Source organism: Macrosteles quadrilineatus, unplaced genomic scaffold (genome assembly GCF_028750875.1).
Source record: "Macrosteles quadrilineatus isolate MER2022 unplaced genomic scaffold, UCM_ALF_1.0 Scaffold_1__1_contigs__length_201487025, whole genome shotgun sequence".
NCBI lineage: Eukaryota > Metazoa > Arthropoda > Insecta > Hemiptera > Cicadellidae > Macrosteles > Macrosteles quadrilineatus.
Genome location: NW_026542594.1, coordinates 155,848,301 through 155,874,875, shown reverse-complemented (window position 1 = coordinate 155,874,875; position 26,575 = coordinate 155,848,301). Strand labels below are relative to the sequence as shown.

General features: G+C 35.1%; 3 protein-coding genes across 3 annotated transcripts; 1 reads left to right on the top strand and 2 right to left on the bottom strand.

Annotated features, from left to right (window-relative positions):
* Positions 1–1,251: 1,251 nt before the first annotated feature.
* Positions 1,252–2,784, bottom strand: LOC129001850 (uncharacterized). Its single transcript, XM_054429309.1, has one exon. The coding sequence runs from the start codon at positions 2,782–2,784 to the stop codon at positions 1,252–1,254; it is 1,533 nt and encodes a 510-aa protein (XP_054285284.1).
* Positions 2,785–6,426: 3,642 nt separating this feature from the next.
* On the bottom strand, positions 6,427–6,999 carry LOC129001839 (uncharacterized). Its single transcript, XM_054429297.1, has one exon. It carries the CDS (start codon positions 6,997–6,999, stop codon positions 6,427–6,429), a length of 573 nt encoding a protein of 190 aa, XP_054285272.1.
* A 1,707-nt stretch (positions 7,000–8,706) lies between these two features.
* Positions 8,707–24,529, top strand: LOC128988059 (uncharacterized). Its single transcript, XM_054409247.1, has 8 exons — positions 8,707–8,908; positions 9,112–9,218; positions 9,928–10,143; positions 10,444–10,598; positions 11,527–11,692; positions 12,701–12,895; positions 16,488–16,699; positions 24,255–24,529. The coding sequence occupies exons 2-8, from the start codon at positions 9,135–9,137 to the stop codon at positions 24,472–24,474; spliced, it is 1,248 nt and encodes a 415-aa protein (XP_054265222.1). The 5' UTR covers positions 8,707–8,908; positions 9,112–9,134; the 3' UTR covers positions 24,475–24,529.
* Positions 24,530–26,575: the final 2,046 nt, after the last annotated feature.

Below are 26,575 nucleotides of genomic sequence, written 5' to 3'. Positions count from 1 at the left end.
GGTAGATTTCATAGAGCTGTATCACAAGGACTTGAGTTAAAACAACTAGAATAATCATATTCACTCTTTTCAAATATTAAATCAAACCATTTATGACTGTTTAGGCAAAATAGACGATTAGCTAATTTTAATGACAGATGATATAGCTGTTAAATGATTATACAATTTCTTCAGAATGATACCAGTAAGTCAACACAATGTTTCAAGTTCTGGTATGATCCTAATACAGATAAAATGTTACTTACCGTTAGCCATGGGAGTCCATCTGAATTTTCTAATTGTCTACAAAATAAACCTCAGTAAAAAGCGTGATCCTAAGGTTACTCCCAGAAAATAATTAAAATTTAGATCAAAATGTTTATTTTTTTGATTTTTTTACATAAATTTGCTTTGTCAATTTCTACAGTGTGATTGAAAAGTCCCGGAACGGTGTTATATATTTTTAACCTTTATAGATAAAGTAATAATAATAAGACTTGGTATATCAATGATAACCATAAGTGTCTACTCTTTCAAGCTATTATTATATTTTTCCTTTTAAGGGGGACGGCCCACAAGGAGTAAGACGAAATTTTCAAAAAGCAGCATACGTCAAGTGTGGTATCAAATCAAAGGTCTTATTTAGTAAAACACAATGCCGCAAACCCAAACTCAAATGGACAACCAAGTCAAAAATGGCAGCCGTTCAAATGGGTGTAGGCACATGACCGAGGCTGTAATCCTCTTAATCACGGTCGGTTGACCTGTCAGTTCTAGGTTGGTGTCGAACGCTTCCGCATCATACCGTGCATTGCCGAACTGTTCGAGGCAAATTTTTAGCTCTACCGTCGCTGTCAAAACGTATCGTTTGTAGGTTAAATTTAAATTTAATTTAACTGTCATAACCTAACCAAACTTGCTGATAATGAAAAATCAAATGAAGGTTTACTAATAAAAAAATAGTTCTGTTCATAAAATAAAGTTACAAATACCTAAAATTTAATTTGTTTTTTATTTTTTAATTATAAAATTAAACTATACTAACCTAAGCAAACCAACCAAACTTGCTGATAATGAAAAAATCGAATAAAGGTTTACTAATTGTTGAAGAATAAAGATTGTTTGCCTTGAATGAGTAGGCTTTATTTAACACAATTCAAGTAATGGAATTCATAAGTAAGAGTTAAATCTAGAGAATGAAATAATGATTACAAACATTCAACATAAACAAATAAAATAACAATGTCCAACAACAGCTGGGAATATTTTCTATCACATTCTTCCCCGCAAATATAATTTAAAGTCTTTAAGGTGAGAAGGTAGTTTCTTCTGTCTTGAGCTTCGTCTCTGTGATTGTGTTTCATCAGTCCTTAAGGTTTGTAGAGGCTCTTGAGTTGCAGATTCTTCTATCACCTCTGCATCGGGATGAGACACATCCTGGGTCTCGTCTACTAAGTTTACATCGCTATTAAGTTCCATTGTGTGGTTCTCTGGTGTTGATTCATCATCAAAATCTGTTCTCTCAGCTTGTTTTCCACAAGGAGCTAAGTTGCGTGTAGACACTGTTGTCTCACGCCCATCTGGTAATCGTACATGAGCGTAATCAGAGTTTCCTTCCAGCAATGTCACCTCCTGCACTATTGGTTCATACTTAGAGTTTCTGATAGGACGTCTCATCAACACTTTTCCAGGAGTCATCAACCAGGTTGGTGTGGAAACACCATTTTGTGATCTTCTGGGATGTCCAAACATTCGTTCATGTGGCGTACAATTCGTGGCAGTACAAAGCAAGGATCGGATAGAGTGAAGAGCTTCATCCAGAACTAATTCCCACTTTGTCACGTCAAGTTGATAGTTCTTAAGGGCAAGTTCTACTGTTCTCCAGATTATACCATTATATCTCTCAACCTGGCCATTACACTGAGGGTTGTAAGCAGTAGTCCGACTAGAAGCAATGTCGTTTAAAGCGAGAAACTCCTTTAGTTCTTTTGAAAGAAAAGAAGATCCCTGATCGGAGTGAATGTAGCTAGGAGTACCGAACAATGAAAATAACTGTTTCAGTTTGCAAATAACAGTCGAAGAGGACATATCAGGACAGGGGTACGCAAATGGAAATCGTGAGTACTCGTCAATGATTGTTAGCATATACCGATTTCTTGTAGAAGAGGGAAGAGGACCCTTAAAATCCAGGCTAAGACGTTCAAACGGTGATGTTGCTTTTATTAATTTTCCATCATGTTTGAAGAATCTTGGTTTTACTTCAGAACACACCTTACAGGAAGCAGTCATTCTTCTTACCTCATCAAGGGAGTATGGTAAATTTTTGCTTCTTATCCAATGATACATACGAGTTTCACCAGGATGACACATTTTTTCATGATATTGATGAAGTCTGTTCATTTTGTCGCTCATCGAGCACACTCGTGATAGAGAGTCAGCAGCTACATTCAGTTTACCAGGTCTATAAACAATATCATAACTATAGCTTGATAGTTCTAGTCTCCACCTCATGATTTTGTCATTCTTAATTTTCCCCGATATCTTAGAGTTGAACATGAAAGAGACAGACTTCTGGTCTGTTATTAGTTTGAAATGTCTGCCTAGCAAATAGTGTCTCCATTTTCGTACTGACTCCACGATTGCATATGCTTCCTTTTCAACCGAACTGTGCTTTAGTTCACTATGAGACAGACCTCTTGAGAAAAAGGCTACAGGTTTTCCTTCCTGGGTCAGTGTTGCTGCTATTACAGTGTCAGATGCATCAGTCTCAACAGTGAAGGGTAGATCAGGATTTATGGGATTCATTGAGGCATTTTCAATCTCTTGTTTCAGTTCATTAAATGTCTTTATAGCCGTTGCGGATAAAGGGAAAGAGCTGGTTGTCAGAACTTTAATCTTTTCAGAAAATCATGGGACATATCTTGAGAAATGGGAAAACATTCCTACTGCCCTTCTTAGGGATGATGCGTTTGTGGGCAAGGGGAAATTCTTTAGAGGTAAAAGCCGATCAGAATCTGGCTTAATTGTTTTGTTGCTTATTGTATATCCAAGGAGACTAATAGATTTCATTGAAAAAGAACATTTATTTTCATTAATAGTCAAGTTATACTTGCTAGCAGCGTTCATCAGCCTGTTTAGGTTCCTATCATGCTCCTCTTGTGTTTTACCACATACTGTTATGTCATTTAAATAAGCAAATGTGTCATTAAGATTTTCTGCCCTGATTATGCCATCAATAACTCTCTGGAATGCAGCAACTCCATTTGTCACCCCAAAAGGAATTCTGGTAAATTGATACAGCTGACCACATGCTTCAAAAGCTGTAAAAGGCTTATCTTCAGCCTTGATCGGTATTTGATGGTAAGCGCTTTTTAAATCAATGGCACTAAACACTTCATAGTTAGCAACTTTATTGACAATTTCTTCAAGATTTGGGATTGGATAAGCATCGAGACTTGTAAATCTGTTTATAGTGTTAGAGTAGTCTATTACCATACGCTTCTTATGGTTTTCGGAGCTGGTAACAAAAGCTTGAGCTCTCCATGGAGATATACTTGGTTCTATTACCCCTTCATGCAATAGTGAGCGAATTATTTCTGAAATAAACTGATAATCTGTTACTGTATGACGGCGAGATTTCACAGAAATAGGGTGACAATCATGTGAAATATGCTCAAATAGTGAAGCTTGTGGTACATTTGCAGCAGCTACAGATACTATAGCAAGAGGAGATTCGGGTCCGCCTAATGTGAGTTCTAATTTAGAATGGCGACTGAGTAAATCATGACCTATTATCAAATCACAACAGAGGTTGGGTAAAATGCACAAAATCACATTTTTGTATGAGTTACCAAGAATCTTCAAATTAACTTTGCATTCACCTTTAGTTTAAGAAGTTAACTCAGAAGCCGCCATTGATACTTGACTGATTTTAGAAGGATAGGTTTTTATTTTCAGCTGATTTACTAAGTCACTACTCAGGAAACTAGTGGTACTACCAGTGTCAATTAGGGCTTGAGCTGCTTTACCATTTACATTAACTGGGACAATAGCTTTTGAAAGACCTAGGGGATAACTTGAAGAACAACTTATGTGGCTTATGACAGATGAAGTTGTATGTTTAATTTTTGAGTTTTGACCAAAACTTGATTTATCTATTTGAGAGGAAGACTTACATACCTTAACAAAGTGACCCTTTTTACCACAACCTTTACAGTAAGAATTTCTTGTGGGACAGTCATTTCTTGGATGTCTATTGAATCCACAGAAGAAACATCTATTATTACTCCCAGAAGTAGCGGCTATGGTTGGATTATTTGTATCATCGTCTTGAACGATTGAGTTTTCTTAATAATAATGGTTTAGTTTACCTCTGTCAATATGGTCCTTGTGTAGTTTGTCACTACTGCAGTTTCGTGCTCGTGGAGCACATCATCAGGTGAAGGTCACAAAAAGTTAAAACATTTTCCTTACGTGAAGGTCGTCAATTAACACACCGAAAAAACACATAACACACAAACGGTACGAAAAAACATTTAACTTGGCCAATACACAGCATCTTATTCTAAGGATATAAATAAAATGATTTCATCCTGTACCAACCTTTTGTCTAAAGAGGAAATCATGCAAAACAAAATGACAAAACCGCAAGCTCCAATTCTACGCGGGTTACCAAAGATACATAAACAAAACGTCCCAATAAGGCCCTTAGTTAATTATAGACCGTCACCGGCATATAAAATTGCACAGAAATTAGATAAGATTATTAGGAAGGAAACCAAGTTAGAAAATGACCATAGTGTAAAGAATACAATTGATTTGGTAAATAAAATATCTAACATTGACCTAAAGGGATCCTATATACTCGCTTCATTTGATGTTGTAAATTTATTTACTAACGTACCAATCGACGAAACGTTAGATATATTGAAAGATAATTTAAATACACACTCTACATTGTCCAACGAGGCTAAAAACGAACTTATAAACTTAACAAGATGTGTTTTAAAACAGAATTATTTTATGTTTGATAACAAATATTACAAACAAAACGAGGGACTGACAATGGGGTCGCCTCTTTCCAGTGTTCTGTCAGAACTGTTTTTGAATAAAATTGAAAACAAGTTTCTATTCTCTGATTTAAATCGCTATAAGAGCAAAATCATCCATTACAGCAGATACGTAGACGATACATTTATCGTGTTCCAGGGTAATGAAAGGCAGATTAAGCTACTAAGCACATACTTTAATACTTTTCACAAGAACTTGACATTCACAGTTGAAATTGAGAAAAATAAGACATTAAATTTCCTGGACGTTACCATCACAAGAGCAAACAACAGGTTTGATTTTAAAATTTACCGGAAACCTACAACCACTGACCAGACAATTCATTCAACTTCGCATCATCCCCATAATTATAAATTATCTGCCTACAATAGCTATGTCCATAGACTGCTTTCCATACCACTAAGCCCAGAAAATTACAACAATGAAATAGACATATTAAAATACATTGCAGTATCTAACGGATATGAGAGTGCCCTGATCGACAAACTGATTAGGAAACAAAGAAACAATAAAAAGGATAATCAGATACATACAAAAGAACCCAAAAAATATGTTAGTGCAGAATATGGCATCGTACTTAATAATGTTCTCAAAAAAGAATTAGCAAAAAACAATATCACAGTTGCTTACAAAACCACAAACAAACTGTCCAGTAATTTAAAAGAAAGACAAACTGACAATAGCGATAAATTAAACAACACTGGAGTGTATAAAATAACATGTAATGATTGCCCCAGTTTTTATATTGGGCAAACATCACGCTCTTTTGCAACTAGATTTAAGGAACATTTACCAAGAAAGAACTCCAAATCAGCTTTTGCCAACCTTATCATTGATTCAAACCATAGTTATACTGATATACAAACAAATTTAGAAGTAATGCATACTTGTCATAAAAGTAAATACATGGACACCATCGAAGAATTTGAGATTTACCGAGCAGCTAAAGTACATCCAAACCATATTTTAAACGAACAACTCTCATTCCAGTCAAACATTATTTATAATACCGCCATTCACATCCTGGAACAAGACCAAAGAAAAGGTTCTGATAAGAGAAGTGAGGACGGAGGGGCTACCGACTACAACACACGTCAGTCATGACTTGCCTTCTACCGGCGCCGGACCCCGTGTGTAACGTCTTTAATGTATTGGCCAAGTTAAATGTTTTTTCGTACCGTTCGTGTGTTGTGTGTTTTTTCGGTGTGTTAATTGACGACCTTCACGTAAGGAAAATGTTTTAACTTTTTGTGACCTTCACCTGATGATGTGCTCCACGAGCACGAAACTGCAGTAGTGACAAACTACGCAAGGACCATATTGACAGAGGTAAACTAAACCATTATTATTGTTGCTGTATGGTCCAGAGGCTACCCATCATGAGTTTTCTTGTTTTAAAACTGAATTGAGATTTGAGCTGGGTTGATATAGGAGGGCTTGTTGTTGTGCACTTTCCAAACAACGGGCCTGTTCATAAGCATCTTGAAGAGGCAGCTTAAAGTTCTCTAGCAGTCTCTGGCGAATGTGTGGAGCAATCAGACCATTTACAAATGCATCTCTAATGCAGTCATCTCTATTTTCTTCTGCAGAAGTAGCTTTAAAATTGCAGTCTTTGCTGAGTATCTTTAAAGCTTCTAGATATTGGTCAACTGATTCTCCTGGTTGTTGCTGACGAGTAGATAACTTATGGCGAGCAAATACTTCGTTCACTGGCTTACAATATAGATTTTGAAGATTACCAATTGCATCTTTAAAATTCAAACATTCACTGATATAAGTATATACTGAAGGCACCACATAGTTGATTAGAAGTTTCAATTTCTCAGATTCATTTGCTTCTGTCACTTCAATAAAATTTGTAAATGTCCTGAGCCAGTGATTCCATTCCATTGCTGCTGTTGAAGAGTTTGGATCTATTGAAAGTTTTGCTGGAGCAAAATGTTTTTCCATGATTGCAGATATTGTGTTAAATAAATTGTTGAAGAATAAAGATTGTTTGCCTTGAATGAGTAGGCTTTATTTAACACAATTCAAGTAATGGAATTCATAAGTAAGAGTTAAATCTAGAGAATGAAATAATGATTACAAACATTCAACATAAACAAATAAAATAACAATGTCCAACAACAGCTGGGAATATTTTCTATCACACTAATCGAAAAATAGTACTGATCATAAAATTATAAATTCTAACAAAAGATGTACAGTTAAGAAGTAATCGCATTCTAAGCGAAATCCTTGACAAAAAGTTAACGCCTCCGGTGGGATTCAGAATTTCCCCATCCCTCCTCCGGTGACCACTACCCTCAGGCCATAAATCAGGGGATTAACCCAAACAAAGATCTGGGCCGCTGTCCGTCTCCCGTTCAGATATTTCTTTTATCTGCCATTTTGAATCTTTGAATGGCTGCCATTTTTTACCCAGCTGTTATTTTGAGCTCAAATTTTTGGCATTGTATTTTACTAATAAATACCTTTAATGTGATGTACATATCAACCTATGCTTAGGATCATGATTTTCTTCCGATTTCTAGCGGGCACCCCACAGTAAACTTACGTGTCAATACCTTTTGTGTATAGTAAAATGGCCGGCTTGTGTATGGTAAATGGCTGACAGTACGTCAAATTTACGTATTGATACCCTTAGCGTCATGCTGTATGACAATACCTTTCTAGGGTATTATCCATTTTAGTTTTTTTTGTCTTAGGGTTTCAAAGTTTCCCTATGTTGACGACACACATATTATGTCCTTTTGTCTGTTATTGTTGGTTATATAGCCATGCACTTTTTGCTCCACCTCTATCTGTTACTGCTTTGTCGCGTTCTTCGTCAAACCAAGACTTTTATTGCCTCTTTTTTTCTTTTTCTTTTTTCCACGGACTTCTTCTTCACACTTCTGAATGAATAGTATTGTTTAAGTCAGTCCAAGCTCTTTCTATTCCATCTTTTTCCTGACGTTCTTCTTCCAAAGTGTTTTACCTTTCCATTGCCGTACCGCCAAATTGAAGGAGATTTAAGCTAACTTCCACCTAGGCACACCAACCAATTAACCAACTTAGTTAATAATCACTAATCAGCATGGATTCTATCAGTTCAAAATTAGGGTTTCCCGGGTTTGACCCTTAAAAACATAATACTTCTGCAGCATACTTGCAGACTAAGCAAATTTGTATTTTTCTGATTGGATTTTTACAAAAATTTTTCCTTAAACTACGGTATCAGTTACCAATCTATACTAATAATAGTGTCTAAGTAAATTGGATTGTATGCACTCAACCAATGAACCTTTTTGGTTTTTTTTTCGGAGACCTCGGATTTACTATTACTCATTCTGAACAAAGTCTTCTTCAACAAGTACTAAACTACTTCTCCCACTTCTCACTTTCAGGTTTATTCAGTTACTTCAAAAGAGTCTTTCAGCATTATTTAAAAAGCAAAAATAATTGTACATGCTAAATTTCAGACTGACCAGTACTGATATTAGTTATTTGACTGCTAACACCGTTCTTTTACTTATTAATAGGTAAAAAGATGAAAGTGTATCAATCGTTCAAATTTTTATATGGTTTAAATAGTAAAGATACTACAGGATAAAATGTCTTAAAGTATTTTGTTAAGATTTGTTTAGGATGTTTGTTTAATGCAATTTTGGAGGGTAAATCAGCAATGACTGAGCCATTACAGAGGCTTTGCCTTTTTTAAATTGCCCAAAGGTACTTAGTATCAAGAGGTTTGTATGATCCAGTTTTCATTGAACGTTATTCAGTTTGATTAAGTGGTGCCTTCCTGTATCCGAGTGCCCTTCTGTGCAGCACTGGGGATCACTCTCACCGAGTCACCTGCAACTGAAACTGATCGGTGAGTTGACTGCCTCTATCCTGTTGATATGCAATGTTGTGTTCATTGTTGTACGTTGTTGTTCAAGCTATTTAGAATTAAAGTTTGAAGCTTCTAACTACTTAAATTCTAGTTCACAAATGTTTTCAGTAATTAGCTTTTTTTAACACTATTGTTTAATTTTTTTTAGTTTCAACACTTGCCTTGAATCTATGTATATTTAGGTGACAGAAGAGTTTGGCATGCCATGGACGGACATCGGATTACATTGCAGTTCCTGCAAGATATTGTATCAGAAATGGACCCTGATGTCACTGTGTCATCATTTGAGGTCAGTAAAAAGCTATACTTAATGATTTTTACTTCTTACAACTTAGCACAGAGTTGATGGTGCAAAAGATAGGTTAAATTGTAAGAATGACCATTTTCGAATCGCAATCTGATGACTATGGGTATCTGAGAGTGATTGACAAACCACCCAATTTAAGATGCTGGAGTGTGAGCTTTAAATTCAAACATTTTTCCTGGAACAATTGTTTACCAAGCAATACCGCAATACTGACAATATAAAGAACACAATCACTCCAATTTGGATAATAAAAAAAAACAACTATGATATCATACATCAGGGCCTGCATCAAAACATGCATTTAGATGACCAGATGTGTAAATTGTCTATAGTTAAAAGCCATTAAACAAAAAAATGGCAAATTTTTGATATGTAGTTTTCAAAGAAGATATTTTGAAATTTTAATGGTAAACTTAAATTTACGGCGATGAAAATGATTGATTACTTTCGTTTTATTATGGTTAGTCTATAAATTGAAAAAATGTACTTTGAATAGAGGAATTGAGATTCAATTTTGTGTGAATTGACACAGGTTAGTCTCTAAGTAATCATTTATTTTTAATTAACTAAGAAATGATGTTATTTTATTGATGGTAGTCCTGCCACATGTTTTATACTCTACAGAAGTCTGTATCATCGTATCATGTAAAGACTCGTAGCTGCAGAGTCATTCACGGTAGTCTGTTGACAGGTGAGTCACGCAGCAGGTCGGGGAGACAACTACACGTCTACACTGTACAGAGTGTTGGTCTGTGGCAGTAAAGACACAGAAGTTTGGAGTCGCTCTCTTATTTACAAGCAGCTGCCAGACAGTCTGGCCCATAGAGAGTTATACCGCTCAGATGTACTCTTCCTCAACGAAGTCTCCTTCTACAAGGAGGCACTCACTGCTCTGCTGCAGTTTCAGGTTAGCTCTAAAGTTCTATTTAATAACTTTCTGGTTGGAATTCTACGTTTAGGCGCTATTATAGGAATACAAAAAAAGGAATACGTCTTCAAACACTATCTAACATATTTTCACGTAATATATGTAAAGATGTTACAATGGTGATCGTTTTGGATCTGTAACACTGGTTATCATTAAGATTGGGATTGTAAATTAACTTATTAACTCAATTTAGTCCTATAGAGGATAGTGATTTTTTAAATATTTGTGTGGGTGTAAGAATAATTTGAAGTGAGAATCACAAAGTTGATTTGTTTCTAGAGCTGTACAGGAGGGAGCCAGTCGTTCACGGTGGTGCCTAAGTGTTTCTTGGCTCACAATGATGTCCTGGTCCTTGAGGACCTCAGAGAGAGAGGCTTTGTGATGGGCAACAGGCAGGAGGGACTTGACTATCTACATTGTGTGGCTGTCTTCAGGTAACTGTTATACCTAAAGTAATAAAAGTAGAATCTAAATTTATGTTTTGATTTGTTCAGGGATTGTCAGTCCTTTACGTGCAAACCAAGAAAATATGGTATTATTGCTAATTTATCGATTTCAAAGCCTTCCTACTGTACTCCCGCCAAAATGAACATTTGTTCTCACAATGCTGTTGCTCCTAAGTACTCAACAGAGAAGCAGTTGTTTCATGTCATATTTAAATCCCAGAGTGCAGGTAAACTAAGGCATTGGAGCCATTTCTTAGGCAGAGTGGTATACTGCAAGGTAGCTGCTGTCTTTAACCATATATTATTCAATGTTTGATATTTCAATATGAGGCCATTAATGCACAGTCCAGTGTATGTGTATGTGGCAGTTGACTGTTAGTTGCAACTGCACTAGGATTGTTGAAAATGTGATTTATTAAATCAGTGACAATGTGTGTGCCTTCTGCGGTCCATGAAAATTGTCATTTAATGTTAAAATAATGCAGTGCAATAACATGAAAAGCTATAATTCTGTTCTGTACCAAAAGAATGAGATCATTGATCATCTAGAAAATGGTAAACCAATCTTAACTAGGGACTAAAGTAAAAGTTGTCATTTTAGACGGTTGTCTTTCTTTCTCTGACCACATCAGTCAGTTAGAGTCTATACCATCAGGTATTTACTTTATAACTTACTTTACTTTATACTTTAATATTAAATCGTGACCATACAAAGTAGGTTTGTTACTAGAAGAAGTAGAATATGAGTTAGTGCAGTCACTGGTCCCATCCCTAAGCTAAGTGCTACAGTATATAGTATATCTAAAGTCAAAATGAGGTCCGTTATACAATTTATATTAAAGCAATACAATCCAATTTTATAGTTTCACTTTGCATTAAAATTTCATCATTTGAATAAACAACGAAATAATTTCAGAGAAATTGGAAGATTTCATGCTCTATCACTTGCTATGAAAAGTAAAGAGCCAACATTGTTTCAAGAGCAAGTGGCATCGAAAATCCGAGAAACATTTTTTACTGATCAGAACGAAGAGTACTATCATGACTATTACTGCACCTTGATCAAAAATGCCCTAGCTATGGTAAGTATAAGTTGAACTTGAATATTTTAGGAATACACTGTTCACAGACCAGACCCAAAAAAAATGTAAACAGTTTTAAACATCACATTATATTTTATTACAATTAGTATTAATTTAATTTGAATGTTGAGATATTGAACATAAAATTTCACTAAATACAGTAGAACCTCGCTAATTTGAACCTCGATAATTCTAAAACCTTTATAATTAGTAATGTTTGTCTATTCCCCACAAAACCCCTAAACCTCTAAAGTTCAAAAAATAATATACCGATAATTCAAAGTGATTTTTACGCTTAATGCAGCCGCTACAATTGGAATTTCCACATACTTGAGCCTCTACAATTAGAATTTAATTGCCATAATTCAAATTGTTACCTCAAAAATTCAAAGTCAACCTCTACAATTCGAACTGCGTTACTGTAAGCCACTGTCATTCGAATTTAGAACAAAAAATACGCCTGTTGAAACATGAACTGACGCTCTTATTGATGTTCCCACAATATGTTCATTAGTCTCCGTTCCCTCAAACTCTCTACACATAAAAATGATACCTCCATAATTTGATTTTTATTTATTCTGACCTATAGTTCAAACTGTCTATATTTCAAACTTCCTGTGATTCAAAATATATTGTCTTTCCTCTGAAATTCGAATCAGTGAGGTTCTACCATAGATAAAAGGAGTACCTATAGACACTACTTATCAAGTACTACATCTTTGTGTACACCTTCCACTTCTACCTCCTTTGACTTAGAAGCATAAACCTTTATGCCAAAAGAGTTTATCTGAACATTTTTCTTATCAATTTTCTGAATAAAAAAGGTGTTTACAAAATCATTAAATCGCTTCAAAACGACCAAGACGTATTACAATCCAATAACCAATTAAACCTTTTGAGAAAATCCAGTTGGACCATATCTTCTTTTTTCTTTTTGAGCCCTGAAAATATAACACATGTGCAATTTAATCTTATAATTTTGTTAAAAAATATCATGCAAACAAATAGGTAGATGCTGGCCTAGAAAATACAGAAAAGCTTACTTACCTGAACAAGTTGAAGAAATTTCTTGACGAAAAAACTTTCTTCAAGACGATGACTACATTTGCTCAACCGAAGGAGCCTCTTGCTGTGCTTACTCATGGTGACTTTTGGACCAACAATATCATGTTTAGATACTCTGACAGTGGGGAGATTGAAGAGGTGAGTTCTAGCATTGAATAGTTCTTCTACGACGTCAGGATTTAAAACACTCCATAAGTGTCAAAAAAATAGTTACTAAAGATATGCATCTTAAAATGAATCAGTAGGCAAGACTGTCAACAGGCTCAACTCCTTATAAATTTCAATAGCTAAATTGGCGTGAAAAAATCTGTCTTCTGTTAACAATGATTTAAAATTTAAATAATCAGTAATCGAGGGCTTAAAAAACAAAAAGATTATCTTACAACTAGGGACAATAGTAATCTGGTTATAGAACTAATCAATCCCAGCTCTTAGTCTTATTAGTATAATTCGTACCTACGGCTGAAAATAAGATTTTACTGGCTCGAGATCATTTTTAAGTTCAAGACAAAGTAGAGAATTTAAAACGATAGAGAGCAGCAAAGCCCTTTCTGGCCGTGGCTCGAACACTATTTTTCACCACACTATACATAATTGAGAAAATTTATACAATAAATGCACACTAATAGTCAACACAACTAAATACTAACTTTAAGGTTATGTGAAGATATAATGAGCAGAAAAAATAATAAATAGTTGCTAGGCAGAGCAATAAAACAAGTCTATTGCAGTGCACTGCTTGTGTATTTAATACAGGGTGGCTGAAAAGTAACTTGCACCCCCCTTAACTCTTCAACCATTTGAGTTATTTGAAATCTGTTTGCGGCTAGTTTCTATTTCTTTGCTAGTTTTTTACCTTCTTAGGTTTGAGGGGCTACAATAATAATTTTGGTCAATTTTGAAAATTTTGCCCTTAGGGGTCCGGGGGTAGGGGTAGCTCAAAATGTTCAAACGACAATTATAGTCGAGTTTAGTATCATTTTACAGGTCTTGACAAAACATAAAAATTGACATAAAGGAAACCAAAATCGGCCCACTAATAACGAAATGTCGCCCTAAAACGTTTCAATTCCAAATAACAATGAGGGTGGCTGAAAATTTACTTGCACCCCCCTTAACTTTTTTAATATTTGACATATTTGAAATCGGTTTGCGGCAACTTGTTTGGATATGAAGGGCTAAAATAATTATGGTCAGTTTTGAAAATTTTGCCCTTAGGGGTAGCGGGGGTCCTAATAGCTTGAAATTTTCAAACAGCAAGTATAGTCGAGTTTGGTATCATCAAGAAAATATAAATCGGTTTATATATAATAATAGTTTTGCCAGCATATCTGAAAATATGCAAACCTGCTGCTGTTCTTAATATAAGGTTTCAACTGACTACTATAAGAGCCCCGTGCGTAGAACGGGCACACATCTAGTGTTTCCTAAAGCAAGATAGTAGATGAGTGAACGAAGTGAACGAATCTATGTATCGTGTATAGCGGAGTCAGAGATTAGTTGTCCGCTTGTGGGTGTGTGTGACTGTTTTCGCACCTAAAACTCAGGAACCGTTGCACTTACAGCGTTCAAATTTTGCACAAATAATTATGGCACCAGTGTAAAGACACCATTAAAATTTTAGACGATTCCGCTCAGTAGTAATTATAAAACACTAAAAATAAATTTTTAAATTTGTCCCATAAGAATAACATTAGAGGCTACCTTCTTCTTCTTTTTATTTGTTTACGTTTTGTGACCAACAATTTTGTTTTCTACTTAAGACAGAGAGAACGACTTTTACTCTAAGCTCTTTCATTCATGGAGTAAACAGTTTGACGTCTATGAATATCATATATCTTTATAATTTTAGAACTAACAGAATATTAAATTGAACTTAACAATATTAGTCGCAGTTATATACAGTTTATGTTCAGTATTAAAATTCACATTTTATATCTGTACAGTATTTAGAACAAAGCAGCTTTTTATATTATTCAATTTAATGTTGGCATTGACTATTAGACAGTCAAAGATGTTAGTCTATTTTTATACTATAATGCTATGCGAGGGAGGAAAACAGGTCCACGACGTAGGGAGTGGTGAAGGAAGTGGTAAAGGTGAGCAGTGTGGAGTGTAACCCTTTGTGACAGTTAAATTAATGTATCTGTAATACCAAAATGCTATGGGAAGGGAAGGAAACGGGCCCAGGACGTAGGAAGTGGTGAAGGAAGTAGTCAAGGCGAGCAGTTCGGAGTGTGGGAAGCCTTAGTGCCAGTTAGAATAATGTGTCTGCAATTCTAAAAAAGCTATGAGAAGGGAGGGAAACAGGCCCACGACGTGGGAAGTGGTGAAAGAAGTAGTCAAGGCGAGCAGTCCGGAGTGTGGGAAGCCTTAGTGACAGTTAGAATAATGTATCTGCAAACCTAAAAAAGCTATGGGAAGGGAGGGAAACAGGTCCACGACGAAGGAAGTGGTGAAGAAAGTAGTCAAGGCGAGCAGTCCGGAGTGTGGGAACCCTTTGTGACAGTTAGATTAATGTATCTGCAATAAAAACAAACTATGGGAAGGGAGGGAAACAGGTCCACGACGAACGAAGTAGTAAAGGCAAGCAGTCCGGAGTGTGAGAACCCTTTGTGATAGTTAGATTAATGTATCTGCAATTCTAAAAGGCTATGGGAAGGGAGGGAAACAGGTCCACGACGAATGAAGTGGTGAAGGAAGTAGTTAAGGCAAGCAGTCCGGAGTGTGTGAACCCTTTGTGACAGATAGAATAATGTATCTACAATCTATGAGAAGGGAGGGAAGCAGAACTACGACGTAGGAAGTGATGAAGGAAGTAGTCGAGACGAGAAGTCCGGAATGTCGGAACCCTTTGTGACAGTTAGATTAATGTATCTGCAATACTAAAATGCTATAGGAAGGGAGGGAAACATGTCCAAGACGTAGGAGGTGGTGAAGGAAGTAGTCAAGGCGAGCAGTGCGGTGTGTGGGAACCGTTGGTGGCAGTTAGATTAATGCATCTGCAACCAATGACTTTGGTTTATTAATGAACGAGAAGTTAGGATTGTTGTCGACTGAGATTTGGTTGATTTGCCCATACAAATTACATTGTGTTCTGTTCACCAATGACACCGGTAAGTAGGCTAGGTGCGGGTGTACTCTCACGTTCACTCATCCCGTTACGCGCAGAATACGCGTACTACTAGTTTATAAATGAGTATATAGGTCTCTAAGGGTATTACTATGATTGAGTTCTACCACGGCCGTCTTTAACTCCAGGCCGCGGCCTTTGAAGTGGCAACGTCGCAAGAGGGGTTGTAACACCTGCTTTGTCTGGGAGCAGCTAATGGTATTTGTGTATTTATGAAAGCTTGGTTACTGCTGGACTATGACAATATTGACTCCGCTTAAAATGTACAGATATATATTTCTAATTCATATTGTTTCGGTTTAAAATTCTGTATGTTTAATTTCAATATTTTAATAAATTTATGTTCATAATTTTAAATTTAATTCATTAAAGTGTGAATTAATGAGCCGATGTCACCTGTCTGCCATGTTATCTAATGAGACATCTGTCACTAAACAACCCTACTTCGACTTTGCCAATTCTACCAGGCCGCAGCCTGTAGTTGAAGGTGGCCGTGGTTCTACTGTTCAATTCTCAGTAAAGTCCTAGCGGCTTTCACTGAATCATCCACTCTATAAGTGTACTAGCATGAACTGACTGTATGTTGTATTGCTGAAGGTATGTTTTGTGGACTTTCAATGTGCAAGATACGGATCTCCTGCGTTGGACCTGGTCAACTTCCTGTACTCGTGTGTGGACAGTGACGTAAGGACAGCTCACTCCTCCGATCTAATGGCTCAGTACTGCTCAGCTGTGTCTACATCCCTCACCTCAATGGGGTGTGACTCTTGTAGCGCCCCCTACTGTGACGAAGGCTCTTTGCCCCAACTGTGAGTTAAACATCGCTTAAATATTCACATAATCTAAGTGACATTCACCTAAAAAATTCATTTATATGTGTAAAATCTTCTATATACATGGTGACAAAAAGTCTGGGAACGGCTTGATATCTTTTTAACTAAATTCGTTAGCTCATCTTGAAAATGAACGAGCATTTGACATAAAACCACATTAGGACAGGACGACGTATGTCGGGCCAGCTAGTGCCTTATAAAAAAAACTTGTGAAGAAGTATTTACCAGTCACTTGCCACTTAAAATTCTACTATTTCCAAAAAAATTAAACAATACAAGCCTACAAAAATAAGAAATGAATGAATTAACATAAATATATTTTCAATCGGGTAAGAACCAAGCCAATAATGACGGAGATCCTGAACCCGTCTATTAGCGTGCGGCGGACAGATAAAGCGCACCCTTAAAAACATGGCATTTAAAAAAATTTTGATATCAAGGTAAAATAGAAATAGAACGATACTTTTGAATTTCTGTGTCATCTTCCTTTTTCAAGAATAGTACTGTACAACTTTTGAAATTTTGAGTTGCTTTGGAAAATTTCCTGAAATGAACAAAGTGTTGACTAAATTAATTAAAGGCTTGATGAGTGGATCCCTAACAAATTGTGTTACAGTACTTTTGACAGGTACCCCATCATAGCCACTAGACCACTTATTTTTGAGTTAATCAAATATGGAGAGTGGCGGTCCCAGGATTTCATTTAGGTGGGGGGAGGGGTGACAACCGGGGGCTCTGGGGGTATGGAATATCCCCCAGAAAAAATGTGGAATTTAAAGCCTAAAAACGTATTTTTATACGTATTTGAGTTCTAAAATATGCTTAAGCTAATAGTATTTATGTAAGCTAATAAAATATAAAATATTTTGGGGGATGGGGGGGATGGCAATTATCTCTTTTTCTTCCATTGGCTGACATCTAAAATTTGGAATATGATTATCAAAATCATTATCATTACCATGACAACCACCCTGTGCCGGTTATTAATAGTATAGGGTAGGGACAGTGTAGTGTAGTGTAGGGATATGGTATCTGTAATAAGATTGTAATAATTTGTTGAGTAGAAACATGGAGGAAAATATAAATCTGTCCTAAAATGTAGCTTGAGTAGTGTTTGTATATTACTTACTTAAAAGTCTTTGTTTAAAATAATTTGTTTAACATATGTTGTCAATAATAATTAAGCAATGATATTGATTGTAAACAGTTATAGAATAAAGAGAAACAACTTGAATGTTAAAAAATACTTTTTACTTTTTATCAAATTAAACATGGCGCAGTCGGTAAAGATTTGATTAAGAATTATATCAGAAGAATATACACAGAAATGGAATTTAACAAACCGGATATCCTAAGCCTTGAAGGCAACTTGGAGGAAAATTTTAGGACATTTAAAGAAGAAGTGGAGATATATTTTATAGCCACTGAAACCGAAAAGAAACCTAACTCTATACAAGCAGCAAGGCTTAAAAACCTACTAGGAAAAGAAGCATTGAAAATTTATAAAGATTTCAAACAAGATGAACCAGAAACAGTAAAAACGATATTAGAGACACTAGAGAAGTATTGCACGCCAAGGAGGAATGAAATCATGGATATTTATAAGTTTGTCAAAAGAAAGCAGCAACAAGATGAACCATTTAATAAATTCTATTCGGACCTAAAAAATTTAGTCAAACCATGTAAATTTGAAGAACAAGAGGAAAAACTGTTGAGAGCTCAGATAATACTGGGATTAAGTTCAAAAAATGTCCAAGAAAAACTTTTGAGAGAAGATCTAAAATTGGAAAAGGTAATAGAAACCTGCAAAACGATGGAGTTAACTGAACAAAATATGAATGAAATCAATGAGAAGAAAGAAGTACCGGTACTTCAAATTACAAATATTCATGATGAGAAGAAAGAAGTTCATCAAGTAACTAAAACCTTTGCTGGGACACGTAAGTTGGAGGAGGACCAAACAGGTAAAAGATGTTTTAAATGTTACAGATGTGGTGGTAGTCATGGAAAACAACAATGTCCAGCTTGGGGTAAAATCTGTAGTAAATGCAAAAAGTCAAATCATTTTGCAAGTATGTGTAGGACAAACTTAAATATTCTTTCTAATGAGAAATGTAACGAAGTAACTGATCAAAGTAGTAGTTCTTTTGTGCATAATTGCCAAGGCTATGAGATTAACACAGTTTGTGTAGTTGATTCCATTGGGAATCAAGAAAAAGCTTGGTATAAAAGTGTTAAAGTTGAAGGGTTCAATGTAAGAATGAAACTTGATACTGGGTCTGAAGTAGACATTGTCCCATATTCCTTTGTAAAACTAAATAAACTACAAAATAGGATGAAGAAAAACCTAAACAAACTAATTTCATTCGGGGGGTTTCAAATAAATCCAGTAGGATACATAGATGCACAGATTGAGACAGAAAATAAAATGGATGTTGTAAAGTTAGTAGTGGTCAGTGGAGAATGTACTCCAATCCTAGGGCTGAAATCTTGTCTAAGTTTAAATTTAATAAAGAAGGTAGATACTGTTGCTAATGGTTTATCAGTAAAAGAAGATGAAGAAAAATTAAAAATTTATAACAATTATAAAGATGTTTTTGATGGTGTGGGTTGTTTCCCTGACATTTGTAAGATAAAATTAAAGGAAGATGCAGTACCACAAGTAAGTTCTGCTAGAAGAATACCATACAAAATTAAAGATAAATTTGAAAAGGCATTAAATTCGCTGGTTGACAATGAAATTATTAAGCAAGTTGAAGAGCCGGTTGAATGGGTCAATAATATTGTAGTACTAGAAAAGCCAAATGGATCTTTAAGAATCTGTATTGATCCTACACAACTTAATAAATATATCATAAGAGAGAGGTATGCAATTCCTTTGCTAGAGGACTTGGCTCCAAACTTAAGTAATAAGAAATACTTTACAATTTTAGATTTGAAAGACGGGTTTTATCATATAAAACTAGATGAAGAATCCAGTAAAATGTGTTCATTCAGCACAATCTTTGGAACTTACAGATTTTTGAGGGCACCTTTTGGCCTCTCTTGTGTACCTGAAATATTTCAAAGATTGGTACACAAATATTTCAAAGATATTAAAGGTCTTTCAATCTATTTTGATGATTTGTGCATTGCTACTGATACTAAAGAGGAAAATGATAAAATTATAAAGCAGGTAATGGAAAGAGCAAAACAGTATAATATTAGATTTAACTATAGTAAAATGCAATACTGTGTTAATAAGGTAAAGTATATTGGTGCTATATTCAGTGAACAAGGGATGCAACCGGATCCTTCAAAAGTTGAAGCAATAAAGAATTTTAAAACTTCTACATCTAAGGTAGAATTACAAAGATTTTTAGGTATGGTAAATTACATCAGAAATTTCGTCCCTAATTTGGCTTCAATAGCATCACCTCTTAGAGATTTACTAAAAAAGAATGTTCCTTGGCAATGGTATGAACATCATTCTAATGCTCTTAAAAAAATCAAACAATCACTCTGTAGTAATCAGGTCTTAGGGAATTTTGATCCATCTCTTCCTATTGAAATACAATGTGATGCTTCACAGGATTCTGTAGGGTGTTGTTGCATGCAAAATGGCAGGCCTGTTAGTTACTTTTCTAGAAGTCTGACCACAGCAGAAGTTAATTATGCTCAAATTGAAAAAGAATTATTAGCTATTTGTTTTTCGTGCAAGAAATACCACAACTATATATATGGAAATGAAAATGTAACAATTTTTACTGACCATTTACCTCTGTTGTCAATTTTTAATAAGCCATTGTTTAAAATTGTCAATAACAGAATAAGAAGGCTCAGACTTAAATTGATGATATACAGTTTTAAACTAAAATATTTGCCAGGAAAAAACATGCATATTGCAGATTTTTTATCTCGGAATGGTATTAAAGATGAGGTTGAATGGCATGAACCCTTAGATGGTATTGTGCACTGTATTGAATCTTCTGAAGTGAAGTTTAGTGATAGAAGACTTGAGGAATTTAAAGAGGAAACAAGAAATGATGATGTTTTAAACAAAGTTATACAATTTTGTAAAACCCAATGGCCAAAATCTGTTAATGATGGTGATCTAAAGACTTATTTCAATATGAGAAATGATGTAACTCATCAAGATGGATTACTCTATTTGAATGACAAACTTATAATACCAAGTAAACTGAGGAAATTTATGCTGTCACACCTGCATGAGACTCATCTGGGAACAACTAAAATATTGAAAACTGCCAATTTATTTTTTTACTGGCCAGGAATGTCATCAGACATAAGAAATACAGTATCTCAATGTTCTATATGTATGAAACACCAACGTTCAAAATTGAATGAACCTTTAAAAGTTCACAGTGTTCCTCAAATACCCTTCATCAAGATTGGAGCTGATATTGCTGAATATGCAGGTAAATACTATCTTGTAACTGTTGACTTTTATTCACGTTGGATTGATGTATTTAAGTTGAACAGTAAAAACAGTAATACAATAATTGGTAAATTCAAAGAGCTATTTAGTCGAAATGGGATCCCTATGTATTTGGTGGCTGATAATCAACCATTTAATAGCTATGAAATGAAACAGTTTTCTATAAATTGGAATTTTACAATAATCACATCAAGTCCTCACTATCCAAAAAGTAATGGACTAGCAGAAAAGGCTGTAGGAATTGTAAAGAAAATGTTACAGAAGAGTGCTGAAAGTAAACAGGATTTTGAACTCTTCTTATTAAATTATACAGGGTGAGTTTTAATTGTCCCCCCCCCCAACTTTTTTCTACATTTTTTCAAATATCAATTCCAAACCACTTCCAAACATTATTGGGTAGTAAGTACTTCATTTTGACAAGGTAGTCATTTCCGGCCGCCATCTTGGATCCGCCATATTGGATGCAAAATTTTTTTTTCAAATGTAAAGGTGGAGTTGTGACCCATTATTTCGAACTACATTTTTACCCTGATTACAATGCCGCAAACCGTTTTTAAAAATCTTGATTCATTCTAAAGTTATGAGGGCTTTTTAAAACATTATTTTTAGCCCATTTTAACATTATGCATTTACAAACTAAGACCATAATCTCAAAATAGTGCTAGATAAAGATAAGTATACACTACCAGTAAGTGTCGACCTATTTTCACTTGGTTATGACTGATGTGTTTTTTTCGGCCGCCATCTTGGATCCGCCATTTTGAAATGTGATAAATTATTTTAAATATGAAGGGGGTATTGTGACCCATCATTTCGAACTACTTTTTTAATCTAAACTTAATTCCGTGATTCGTTTTTCATTTTCATTTTTTGATTTTGAAATATTGACATTTTTAACAAAAAAAATGCAATATTTCATAAATAAAACTTGATAACAAAAAATAGATTGCGGCATTGAGTTTAGCTTAAAAAAGTAGTTCAAAATGATGGGTCACAACACCCCCTTCATATTTAAAATAATTTATCACATTTCAAAATGGTGGATCCAAGATGGCGGCCGAAAAAAATACATCAGTCATAACCAAGTGAAAATAGGTCGACAATTACTGGTAGTGTATACTTATCTTTATCTAGCACTATTTTGAGATTATGGTCTTAGTTTGTAAATGCATAATGTTAAAAATGGGCTAAAAATAAAGTTTTAAAAAGCCCTCATAACTTTAGAATGAATCAAGATTTCTAAAAACGGTTTGCGGCATTGTAATCAGGGTAAAAATTTAGTTCGAAATAATGGGTCACAACCCCACCTTTACATTTGAAAAAAAAATTTTGCATCCAATATGGCGGATCCAAGATGGCGGCCGGAAATGACTACCTTGTCAAAATGAAGTACTTACTACCCAACAATGTTTGGAAGTTGTCTGGGATTGATATTTAAAAAAATATAGAAAAAAGTTGGGGGGGGGGGACAATTAAAACTCACCCTGTAGAAACTCACCTGTTGCAAACCTGGACTATTCACCTTCTCAGCTTTTAAACAGCAGACACATAAGATCAAAACTACCTATACCAAACAGTTATTTACAGCCTAAAACAGTTTCTTTTGAGGTACATGAAAGCATAAATGAAAGCAAAAGGTATCAAGAACAAATGTATAACAGATCAGCCTTGAAAAAAGAAGATGAATTCCAAGTTGGAGAAGAGGTTTTAGTACAGGATATTAAAACCAAATTTTGGAATCCTGGTGTGATTTTTAAAAAATTACCGGAACCTCGTTCTTATTTGGTAAAATTAGAAAGTAATGTTGTTTTAAGAAGAAACACACACCATATAAGAAAAATTAAATCTATGTTAAAAAAGAAGGACAGTCAAGACGGCTAAAAAAGGGAGATGTTTGTATATTACTTACTTAAAAGTCTTTGTTTAAAATAATTTGTTTAACATATGTTGTCAATAATAATTAAGCAATGATATTGATTGTAAACAGTTATAGAATAAAGAGAAACAACTTGAATGTTAAAAAATACTTTTTACTTTTTATCAAATTAAACAAGTAGAAGCTTTGACTACTGATGCAACTGAACTAGACATTCCATTCCTATGTTAAATCTTTCGCTAGATTTTTAATCTGAATTCTTGTAGTTCATGTGAGCCATCCGGCAGATTATGCTGATCTAAATTACTAATTTCTGTAGAATACACAAACATTTTCACCAATTTTAACTAGGTAATGGAATTACTTATTGTGAGCTATAGCAAATGCTATATGACCCATCAACTTGGGCAGCAACAAAAAATAAGGTAGAAATTAGAATTTTAGACACTAGGACATTTTGTGCCCAGCTCTCAAAACTATGTTCTTTTTTAATAAAAATCGTCATCATTTTGTACATATTGATGGGATGTCTCCTTCAGTATCCAATTATAATAGTAAATGGTAAAAGTAAGTAAAATTTGGAATTTCCTCAAAAGTTTTCTTTGAAAATCAGTTATTATTGCAGAGAGTATTGTTTTTGTCAAACTTCTCGAGTTTGAGTTTTGTGTGGAAATTTTTTTAAATCCCCCCTGAACCCAAAAAAGTTGTTTTTGAAGTAAATTAGAACCTCTATCAACCGTCACCCTCGGGACCAGGAATGTTAAGCGAATGGAGGGATAACAGAAATTATGGCATTGGCATTAACCTGTACGTAGGTTGATTTAAAAGGTTTTGAACCTTGTACAAAAGAATTACTAATACAGAACTGTTATTTTTATGTTGTACTTGTTCAATGTTCGTTCTATGAAATAAAATCACATTTAAATAATCTAAGTACTGTAACAGTGTGACGGATAACAGAGAGGGATGGTTAAAAGGGTGACTTTTAATCGGGGTTCTACTAATGTCTGTGTAGATGTGTATAGAGCTACAAACCACACATGTGGTCCGACTGGTGTGTTGGTAATAATTCATGGTAACTTTTCTCAAGGCATTTTATATTTTATTTTGTGGAAATTTTTATTTTTGATGGTGATTTTCCTATGAATCTTAACCGGCAAGAAATAGAATGTAAAAAAATGTCAGATAGCTGATAACGTTTATTTTCTATGTTGCAGTATCCAGCAGGAGGTTGAGCGCCACAGCCTGTATGGTCTAGGAGTTGCACTAGACATGATCCCCATCTCTACGTGTGACTCGGCGCTGGCTCCGGACTTGTATGAGGCGGAGGGAGAGGAGCACGAGTCTGTCACTCCGTTCTGCTCCCAATACAACCCAGAGTGCCAACGCCGCATGACTCAACTTGTCAAGGAACTCGTCGATCTGGGTTACTTATAAATAAGTTTGTGTACAATTAGCTTTTAGATATTTTTATTTGAAATACACTTTTCATAACGTGTTCTTTGCCTTATCCCAAGTTTCTGTTTACAAAACTATAGTCCTCGCCACCCTAACTTGAAGCAGCCCAGCCCAAGGCCGCACTAGATATACGGCGTGCGGCCTTGGGCTGTCTCAAGTTAGGGTGGCGAGGACTATAACCTCTACCATTATCAGTAATCTGTTAGAGTAAGGATATAGATTATGAATAATCCAAAAAGAAAATTGCCCATTTTATTAAGATATACGAGCTTGAAGGATTCCAACAATTAAACAGTAAAAATTTTAGTCTAATCCATGCACTTGATAGTCAAATACCGCAAGTTATCCCATTATACTGTACAACCCAGATTTGTCATGTGAGTGTGACTTCACAAGAAACATTATTTGAAAAGGCAGTATACCTGACAAGGACTACCATCGCAGTCCCATTTCTGTTGTCTGTACATAATATTGTGACTTTCGGTACAACTACTATGTTTTACGTATTTTGAGAACTGTTTGCCCGACCTACGTACGGGAATCGAGAAGTCAATTAAAACTGAATATAACTCAAAACAGCTATTTAAAACATGCATAAAGACAAATTCTGGAATTTTTAATGGGGAAAATAATCTTGTAAACCAATGTCACATGACCCCCTATTTCTTTGATAAAAAGGTTAAATACCTGTAGTACTGTCAGTGATCCTGGAATATAGGTCAGCGACCCAGGTTTCGAACCTAAAGGTTCATTTTCAAGCAGGTACCATAGTTAAAATACATAATCCTCTTCATAACTATTTCTTTGATAATGTCTTTCATTACTTGGTCTTTCCACTTCCTTCAGTCTTCCAAGAGGTCGCCTACCTTGTGGTACTCCTTGAAATACACTGCTTTTAAAAGTTTATGTATCTTCTCCCCAGCAAGCATAGCCTGCCCATCGGAGGCTTTTACTTTTGGAAAGCACCCCTATACAGTATCTGGATGTTTTAGCTCACTGTTCTTTCGTATCCCAAACTCCATTATCTTGAACTTCCTATTTGACACCCTTTAGCTTATTGGAGAGTTTTCTTGATACATACTACACCGGTTGAAATTTTAATTACTAACAAATTTTGGTATGCCGACATACACACATTTGAAGGTCAAGAAAAAGAAGAGACAACAACAACACGTGAACTATATCAAAAACGATTAAGCGACAGTTTTCTGAAAAAACCTACCTATTGGCTTGCTCAGCTGAATAATTAGGTTTAACAACCTAAACTTAGCTGTTTAGGTTTGCTGTTTCAGGGAAGGTAAAATAGTGGGTTTTTTAATAAAATGTCAATTTTCCAAGTTTTATATGAATATCCATAAACAAGCAAACTACAACCGTTCTCCATAAGAAAAAACTTTACTTATTCTCCTCTTATGGTAATTTTTTTTCTTTTTGTCGACGCCAGTAGCATTTCTGTCGTAGAGTCAATGCACAGTCTACATCAAATAATGCTTTAAGGGAAAGCGGTCCAAACCCATTATGTTTTGTGGATTTTTTAATTTTCTCCGTAACCATTAGAGGTACAAAACATTGTTTGGTGTTTTAGCTCTACAAGATGGTTTCGAGAGAAATTGGGAAATTATAAATTTTTATAGTCGAAAATAAGAAAAAAACTACTTATACATTGAGAATGGAATGAGAATTTTTACCCCCATAAAATCCCGTCCCCATAGTCAGATCATCCTGGTCTGCAAATGTCTGTAGCGTCAGCTGATGTTGACATAGCAACGCATTATGATTATTCTGGTTACTGTTTTTCTAGAGTTTGTACAAATTTAACTCTTCTATAAAAATACTTTTCTCTCTTACTTATTTGGTCGTAATTTATTTAAATACACAAACAACCATGACCAAAATGGTGACCCCGACTACAACCGTTATTTAAAGACTATTTTCTTTGAAGAGTTTAAACCTTTTGTATTTCCTCTAACAACGAACGATGTCATTAGAAGACCTGCAGACTCAACTCGCCGAACTTAGAACTGCGAATGAAGAACTGCGTCAATGAATTGGACAACCCAACACTTCTCAAAACATGTCG

Coding starts and splice junctions, on each gene's coding strand:
- LOC129001850 (XM_054429309.1), bottom strand. CDS start 2,784: ATGAATCCCATAAATCCTGATCTACCCTTCACTGTTGAGACTGATGCA.
- LOC129001839 (XM_054429297.1), bottom strand. CDS start 6,999: ATGGAAAAACATTTTGCTCCAGCAAAACTTTCAATAGATCCAAACTCT.
- LOC128988059 (XM_054409247.1), top strand. CDS start 9,135: ATGGACGGACATCGGATTACATTGCAGTTCCTGCAAGATATTGTATCA. Junction 10,144..10,443: donor CTGCTCTGCTGCAGTTTCAG/GTTAGCTCTAAA, acceptor ATTTGTTTCTAG/AGCTGTACAGGAGGGAGCCA. Junction 12,896..16,487: donor ACAGTGGGGAGATTGAAGAG/GTGAGTTCTAGC, acceptor GTATTGCTGAAG/GTATGTTTTGTGGACTTTCA.